General features: G+C 42.6%; 1 protein-coding gene across 1 annotated transcript; it reads left to right on the top strand.

Moving 5' to 3' along the window:
• Positions 1-308: 308 nt before the first annotated feature.
• COQ3 (coenzyme Q3 methyltransferase) lies at positions 309-5,972 on the top strand (the record flags this gene model as incomplete). Its single annotated transcript, XM_008935560.1, has 6 exons — positions 309-432; positions 814-966; positions 1,129-1,228; positions 2,807-3,049; positions 4,216-4,375; positions 5,814-5,972. Coding segments are annotated over 6 exons (939 nt in total), but the record flags the coding sequence as incomplete, so codon positions are not given.
• Positions 5,973-8,909: the final 2,937 nt, after the last annotated feature.

The raw sequence follows: 8,909 nt of genomic DNA, 5'->3' as shown, positions 1-8,909 counted from the left end.
TGTGTGTGTGTGTGTGTGTATGCACAGCCTGTGAAATCCTCACTAACTGAAATATTTCAGCTGCATTAAAAGTTCCTTTTCATTCATTCTCTGGAAAACGTCGTAGGTAGCTGGAGAAGTTCTGGGGCATGAGCTGGCATTTGCTCTTTCACTTCTCCCCACACACTCCCCGAGTACGATAGTGAGAAAGTGTGTAAAGGTTCGCCTGGTTAGTGGTAGTGTTCTGACGCAGCACTGCTAAGCTGGGCTTTTTCCCTCTGAGCTCTTCTGATGTTTTCCATTCGATTGCCTTTCTTTTATTTATGCAGGTAACGATGCTGACCTATCTATTCAGACAGGCCCAAGAGGTGCCCTTCAGATTGACAGCTGGAAAACACAGCTGAAATCCAGTAGCATTCTGCCTGTCTCTCTCGCTGGAGTAAAAAGCAGCATGTAAGTGCTAAAATACCTAAATACCTAAATATCTAAAATAACCCTGCATGGCAAGGACGATCACTTTCTACAACAGTTTAAATTTTACTTCGTGACAGTATCACATGAAGTAATTTTTAAATCTCACAAAAGATTAAATGTTTGATGTGGCCTCTTTTGGGTTTATTACTAACTTAAAAGTTACAGGTATTCAACCACCTGTTTTGGAAGATATGTTACACATACTGTTTATAAAATCTGTTGATTATCAATAAGTATAAATCCAGTCTAAAGGAACATGAGTTTTATTTTCATTTTCCGGTACAGAATTTTTTTCCCCCATGTTTCAGCTGACATGAAATATGGATACTAGTTTTATGACATTCAGCTTTAATTATTCAGGTTCACTGTGAAGAGACTTCTCAGCACTTCTCGCTCGTCAGTGGATTCAACAGAAATGAAAAAATTCCAGCTCCTTGCACATAAATGGTGGGATGAAGAAGGAGAATATTCAGCCCTTCATTCTATGAATGATATTAGAGTGCCATTTATTAGGTACGGTTTTGAAGACAGATGTTTGGGGTTTTTTTAACATGTACTATTTCTGCATAACCTCAGAAAACACTGCAAAAGAAAATTAATTTCCAGTACTTAAGATAACTGCATCTCCTAAACTATCTTGTGTGTTTCCCCTAAGCCATATCCATTTTCTTTCAGAGATACTCTGTTGAACATGAGTAGCAATTACCACCTGGGAAATCCACTTTCTGGGGTAAAGATTCTTGACGTTGGCTGTGGTGGTGGACTGCTGAGTGAGGTATGAAAGAGAGCTTGTGTTTCTCTTGTTAAAAAACGTACAGAGTATTTGAATTGTTTTACTTCTGCACTGCTTAGTTTCCAACCCTCTCATGGTGTATCAGTTTCTGAGTGTTTTGGAGTGCAGCGCACTCCACAGACCCCACTCAGTATTTGTTTTGCACCATGGTGGTGGTTTGCAGAAAAGGAGTGAGTTGATAATGAGAAATTCTAAAAATTCTGAGGTTCATCAGAACAGTAAAATTTTAAACACTGTAAAGAAAAGGAGAGGGAAAGAATGATGTGAAAGTCTTGGAGTATTCCTCTGGGCAGTCACAGTATGACAACATGTTTATCTTTTTTTGCCTTTTTTAATTTACGAGCCTAGGCAAGAAATACTTTTCATTGTAACAATCCTCATTACCTGAGAAGTATTTTCTGTTATAAACTTGTTCTTACTCACTGCTTTCTTTGAATTGCTTATCTTCAGTTTCTTATATTAGGGTGGGGATTCTCACCTTTGCTTTGATCTCGTGGGAAGAGGACGGAATAACGTCCAATGCCCGTGGCGTTCCTGCCCTCTGTCAGGGGAGGTCCTCCTGGTACAGGGGCTGATGTTACAGCTGCTTCCCAAGGAGTCTGCACAAGCTTCAGACCGAAAAGTAACTGTTTGTGGTGGAACCTTTTGGCTGTACAGGCTCTGGACAGTGTCCCGTCCTATCAGTAGTCTGGGGATGTTTGTGAATTTAGGCTTGCAGATCCGTCTGACTTTCTCTGCGAACTTCATCAGCATCTGAAATGAGGTGTTACAGAGGGACCTGAATCCTTCCCTGTGTTTTCTTTTTAATTTTATTCTGAGCAAAATCCTTTAGGCTTGTGAGAGCCTGCTCTCCGACAAGGCTGGCAAAAGTGGTGTGATGTATCACCTCCTCAGGCTGAACCACCAGTGAATTTCAGGTTGGAATAACATACTTGTGGTCATGTTCTGCAGCCTGTTTCAGTTTCAGAAGAGGTGATGGCTGAGGTGTTAACCTATGAGTAAGAAGACACTGGAGAAACTTGAGTGACAGCCAAGCCTGATGCTATCCTAGTAAACATCAGTGTTTAGTTCTCAGCAGTGAGAATGTCCCAGAGATAATAATGTATTAAGTAACCATTAAAAAGATATGAGGATTTACCATTACAGATGGATGTTGAAGAAAGTAATGACAGTAATTAAATATGGCATTGTTTTCCCCCCTTTAAGTACTGTGTTGATTTTCCCACTTTGTTTTTCCTCTGTCAGAGTAATGGTGGAGGACATCTTTATTTGGTGTAACAAAATGTATTCAGAATTATTTATTTGAAAAGACAATTTAAATGCATATATTCCAGTATATAATTTTCTGAGAAAATTAACACCACCTCCCCCAAATCTAAGGGTTTTCTTGCTTTAATAGACACTTAAAATAAAACTGCCAGATCAGGGCTTATCACTTACTAATGTTTGTCTTGTTCTGGGGTGGGTGCTTCCTGTGTCATGTATGGATGCTGCAAAGTTGCAGGCACCGTTAAGTAAATTGTTTTCATGCAGAGAATAAATTATGTTCTCTATTATTAGCCTCTAGGTAGACTGGGAGCTTCAGTTACTGGAATTGATCCTCTGGAGGACAACATTAGAACGGCAGATCAGCACAAGTCATTTGATCCGGTCCTGGCCAAGAGAATACAGTACAAGTCCAGTACACTGGAGGAGATTGTGGAAGAGTCTGTGGAAACCTTTGATGTAATTGTAGCTTCTGAAGTAGTGGAGCATGTGACTGACCTTGAACTGTTTATCAAGTGTTGCTGTCAGGTGTTAAAGGTAAGAGAATTTTTGCTTTCATTATTGGGAATATTTATTCCCTTTTATTACTAAAGCTTTCATTTGAAGGAAGGTGAAAACACATACGTCTGCATTCACTGCTCCCCCTTGAAGTCTGAACCATGCTCTAGAGGTGCCTTCCTTTTTCCTCTTTGATGCAAACACATCTTCCCAAGTTCAGTAACTGAAATTGGAGGGAGTTTATTTCCCCAGCCCCACCCTAGGAAGGTGTTGGTGGCATTGCCAAGCGCTGTGGTGTTGCTTTGTGTCAGGACTTTTAAGAAATCTGGTTGCATCTGATTTCACCTGGGTGAGAGAAAATGTGACAGAGCTGCTGTTGATGGACAGCTGTGGCTCAGACTGTGCTGAAGCTGACTGTAATGATGTTTCTGAGTCGGGAGATTCTATTCCAGCTCTAGCATGACATCAGATCTGCTCCTGGGTTACTTTTAAAGGGTCATAGTTAGGCTTGGAGATAATCGGGTGGTGTTTTATTCCTTAGTATTATTTAGTTTGTAAAGAGGGATGGTAGGCCTGGCACACAAGCAGCAGCTTTCCTTTACTCTCTTGATAGATCTTTCTGGTCATCACAAGGAATACAGATTGTTTGAATGGAATGGTTTACTAATTTTCAGCCTGCTGGGGACGCAGAGATTGTCCTTTATTTCTACCAAATAGTTTGTTAAATACTTAGAATTAATTCCTGGCTTTGTTTTTTTGACCTTGAAAACATTAAAACAAGCACGGCATTCAGCAGCCTCAAAAACTAGGCAGTGTTGCACATTTTACTTCAGTTTTAATTAAAAAGAAAAAGCTTTCTTTTTACAGTAGGCATTGTGCGTACCATAGTACCTTTTATTTATCCATTTCCTGGGCGATTTTGTGTTGTAAGTGATTTTGTTAGATATTTTTTGGACAAGGAGATGGTTTTCAGACCAGCTAAGACTTTGATTATGTCAACTCTTTGAGAACTTCTGAGTCATACTATAAGAATGTTACATTCTTTAATGCATTTAAATGGTATACTTGTGGATACCTATTTTGTGATGAAATCAGATTTTACTCTTGCAGCATGTAGACTTTTTGATAGACAAATTACGTGTTTTAATGCAATTAAATTTACATTTAAAAAATATTCTAACTGAACATTTTAATCTTTTAATTAGCCTGAAGGTTCTTTATTCATTACTACAATCAATAGAACACAGTTGTCCTATGTCCTGGCAATTGTGGTTGCAGAAAAAATAATGGGCATTGTACCAGAGGGAACACATGAGTGGGAGAAGTTTGTTCCTCCTGAAGAGCTGAAGCGCCTCCTGGAATCACGTAAGTTGCAGCCAGCTGATGGGGATGCAGAGAGATGCCCAAGTGGTCCCTGCAGGGGTGGCAAGGGATAAGCTGGGTGGGGCGAGTGCTAGCAGGAGGCTTTTCCTGGGTGAGCTACCAGACACACATTCTGAGTATCATTCCTGGTTTGAAGACACTACTCTTTACTGGATTTTGCATACAATGAATAAACCAAGTGGAGTCCTAAAACCACAGAGGTTACTCAGGCAAAATCACTGTTACAGCTGCCCTCTGATAAGCTAAGTGAAAATTCCATGGGTTTCCATCCTGTCCTGGTGACAGACTGTACACTCTGACGTGCTGCATCTGCTCGAGGTCAGGTTTGAGAAAACAACTGTTGCCACTGGAGAGTTGCACTGCGGCCACCACGTGCTTTGTCATCTTCCCTTTGGGACAAGGTGGTTTGATTTTTGGTTGCTGCCCCATGTTCTTTATCCATATTATGTTCCTAAAAGATTCGTGCAAAAATGTGAAGATGAAACATACCACAAATCCATTAGTCAGTTCTTGAGAAGCTGTATGTTACCAATTTGAAGAAATAATTAAATTGCCCTAGTTTGATTGCTTTTAAAATAGACAAAGCACTGAGCTGGGCCAAGTTCTGCCCGTTGCCTTCTTTCCTTGCAGACTTTTTAAAACCCTCTCACTGAATATTTCATTCTGCTTTAGTTCATTGTAGAGAAGTTGGTGTATGAGTTGAGCTGTTTTCTTGGCCAAGGTCTTCCCCTGACACTTTGCAGTGGTGCTGTAAGGAACGTGACTAACACCAGTTCACACGCTGCTAATTCTCTCTGTTCTCCCTTCCAAAGCTGAAGCAGGTGCAGTGGAGTCAGTGGAGTGATTTGTTTTCACAGAGTGTTTGTTTTCTGCCTTCCCTCGTGTGTGCTGGTGGGGCACAGCAGAGCCATGCAGTGAACTGGGAGCTGCTCAGTAGGGAGTGTGAAATCACTCGTGACTTGCACTGAGGCCTCCCTGGCATTCTCCTTGCCACTGGCATTTTTTAATTCTTGAAGGGGAATCTCCAGAACCCTTCTAACGATATCCTCAGGTTTTGGTTTTGAAGTGTGATGTCAGTCTGAACAATGTCTCCCCCTGCAGAAAACGTTGTGCTCGCCCACAGGTGGTGGCATGAAGCTGGGGTTTCTAGCACACCACTTTGCCGGGCTCACCGTACAGCGCGCTGGTGGGTGGTGCCTGGCCTGGCACGGAGCTGTTGCTGCTCCTGCCCATAGCAGGACCCGCTGTCACCAGGGTGCTGCTGCTTGTGGTGGTGTCTGGTGAGGGCCGCCGTGTGAAGCACGGCTCCCCCGCTCGGAGGAAGAGGCCGTTCCAGACCTGGTGTTCCAAAGGGTTTGATGTTGCAGCACTTTACAGCATTTAAGCGCCTCAGCTGCTTTGTGGCCTCTTTCTTTTCCAGATGGCTTTTCAGTGAGGACGGTGAATGGGATGCAGTACAGCCCCTTCTCGGGGCGGTGGAGCTGGACGGAGAGCACGGCCGTTAACTACGCGCTGCACGCCGTGAAGTGGGGGGCGCAGCGACAGCCAGGCCCGGCGGGAGTCCCCCCAGAGGTGGGAAGTGAGCACCCCTCAGCCACCGCTGGCTCTGCCCTGTGACCCAGACGTGTGGTGATGGGCTGCTACCTGGGAGCAGAAGAGAAGGTTTTACCCAGATGGACATAATAAAACCTTTTGTAACAACAGGCTTGTTGTTTGCATTCATACTGTTTAGACTGGTTTTGGCCAAATATTTTAGGGCAGGCTCAGGAAAAAAAAAAAACCTCAAGTGTCCATTATCTCAGGAATCTTTCAGGATTGAAATGAACAAAGCTTGTAAACAGTAAGTATTTTTATAAGAAAGTAGTTTCAAATTGTTGGACAGGGAAGTGCAAATTATTCCGTCAGTGGCTTGGAGGAAGCTTTTGTGTGTGGTGGCATTTTCAGTCCTACTGAGAGAATTCAGATCTCTGTAGAATAACAGCTTAAATGAAGAATGGGTTAAAAAAAACCAATGATGCATGATAAATAAAATGCCTTAACTTACTCCACTTGGTTAAAATGTATGAAACACTTGTCTCTATATTATGCCTTCTCCCTGAGGGATAAATAAACAAACCCAAAATCAGCAGCAAACCTTTTCTGTGGTGTCACGTTGTTTCTACAGTTGATGTGAGCAAACTGTGCCATGGAAGGAGAGTCTCCTAGACCAAAGCACCTCAGCTCTCAGAAGCCTCTTCACCATAAGGGTGCCTATTACTTCAACTGTCTCCCTATGCACAAATAAAGGGAAGTAAAATTGGAGGTAACGTTTTACCAAGCAACCAGAGCATGGTGCTAGAAAAATGAGGCATTAGCAGTCTGTTTGAGTAGATCTGGCATTTCAGATCTAAGTCTTAAAGTCCTAGTGTCAGGCCAAGGATAAGTGTTGATTTACAGTGAAATAGAACGTTCTAAATAAAATGCCTTGTGTGTGTCTCCATGGCTGTATCTTTCCTTCTCTCTCGTCTTTTTCAGGTTGTATACAACTAGAGAGGTGGCCTGGCTGTGCTTGCAAGGATGAAACTTTTATCCTCTTTTTTTTTTTCTTCTTCCTTTTTTGCTGCTTGTGCATGTATCCTGCTGTAGAGTTTTGCTGAGCTAAATTACTGTTTCACCCATGCATTCTTGCTGCTTTGCTGTATCTGCATGTTGCCTTGGAATACAAGTTCCATTATGGATCTGAAGAAGCCGGGAAGAAGAGTTAATTTACAATGGAAATAATAGTAATTCAGTGGTATTGAGACTCAAAAGGATTATTGACATGACATTTTCATGACAATAAGTTTTACTTTACAATATTTCTTTGGACTCTGGCTTGGCTTTCAGAAAAACTTTCATCTTCATGTAGAGTTTAGTGATGGAGAAATCAGTAAGTAAATTGTGGCAAAATTTCATAAGTTGAAGTGTCTAACTACAGATCCCAGCTAGTAATGGCCTCACATCTTCATTTTTTAGGTTAGGCACCTCTTTATCAGTTGTAATTTTGAGCCAAGTCAGCCCTTAATTTTCTCTTAGATAAATGGACTCAGATATCTCTACAGCTATTACCACTACAGTATAAGATCCTGAGTCCATATCAGATTTTATGGTAAACAGCCTTTCTGACGTGTGACAGCGGACATGGAAGCAGCACTTCAGTGATGGTCTCACTGGTGCTGTCTGCAGGAGGAACACCATCATTCTCTGTCTGCCTGATGCTCTGCCAGGTGGGAATTTCTGCTCCATTGGTCACGCGTGCTGGGAAGAGCAGGAGGGCAGAGCAGAGAGCCCGTGGTCTTTGCTCCTAGCAGGGTCTTCAGGCATGTTGAACCATGCAGCTTGAGTGAGTTCTCCTAACCAAGTTACCACCTTCAGTCAAGGTGGTTGCAGCTGTGTGATGTTTCAAATTTGACTGACAGTGAATGGAAACAAACAGTGCCTGATAAGCCCCGAGACCCAGACAGATTCTTGGGGTGGCCCACAGGAAACATCTGATGAGGGGTACAGTTCCCTCTTCACCTATTTGTTTTGAGACCTGTCAAGTGAAATAAAGCAGGCATAGATAAAACAGGAGTAGAACAGCTGAGTTCCATTTTCCTTAAAAGTCATAAATCCAGATGTTTGTGTGACCAGCTGTTATCTCTCCTTTCTTCCCACTTGCTTGTTGCTTTTGTGTAGTTTTTCATTGAAGTGTGAGCTGCCTAGGGAAGGAGCTGCTGCTTTTCACCACTGTTTATACTGCACTTGCACAAAAAGCTTTTGGTGCTGCTTGGGTTCTCTGCCTGAGCTCACAAGGGGGATCATGTACCTAATTAACAAAGGCTGGCATTTAAACATCCAGCACGGGGACTGGTTGTCCGTGGATAGCCCTGGTTTTGACAAAACCCTTTTCACAAGCACTCAACCTTCTGCTCCTACATATGTATAGCAGCCCTGTTGGACTGGGGGAGTTTAGTGAGTGGTGTGGGCAAGGGCAGGGAAGGGCTGCTTGGACAGGTCCTTGTGCCCATGGCATGTCTCCAGATGTCCTGCTGTACTCCATCCTCTGTCTCTAGCGCTCAGTTTTCCTCTCCTGGTGAAGTATCAGGATAGTGAACTATTCTGGCTGTATTTCATCCCTCTGGTTACAACAACCTCTTGCAGCTAGAAAGCAAATGATTGTACTAGAGAGAATTTTGGTGAGATATCAAAAAGTGCAAGAATATCATACTCCTTGCTTTTTAGCTGCTTTCTTTTTTTGATCCCTGCATTATTCATAACTATGCATCTCTAGCACAGTGTACTCAAGTTCAGCACTGTGCACTGAATAGGTACTTGAGGCTTGCTCTTCTTCAGCCTCTGTGTTTATTTCTGGTTGTAGACTCCTGACTCCTGTTCCCAACCGTTTGTTTCTGCAATGAAACAAGTCAGAGTGAGGAGCTGACCTGGCAAAAAAAATGCAACACGATGTTCTGGGTGGTTGTAAAGAGAATGCATGTCCTGGTTCCGTGTAAAAAGG

Source organism: Merops nubicus, unplaced genomic scaffold, assembly GCF_000691845.1.
Source record: "Merops nubicus isolate BGI_N331 unplaced genomic scaffold, ASM69184v1 Scaffold53122, whole genome shotgun sequence".
Classification (NCBI taxonomy): Eukaryota; Metazoa; Chordata; class Aves; order Coraciiformes; family Meropidae; genus Merops; species Merops nubicus.
Note: the sequence above shows the minus strand (reverse complement) of the source record. Positions and strands in the feature narration are given on the sequence as shown.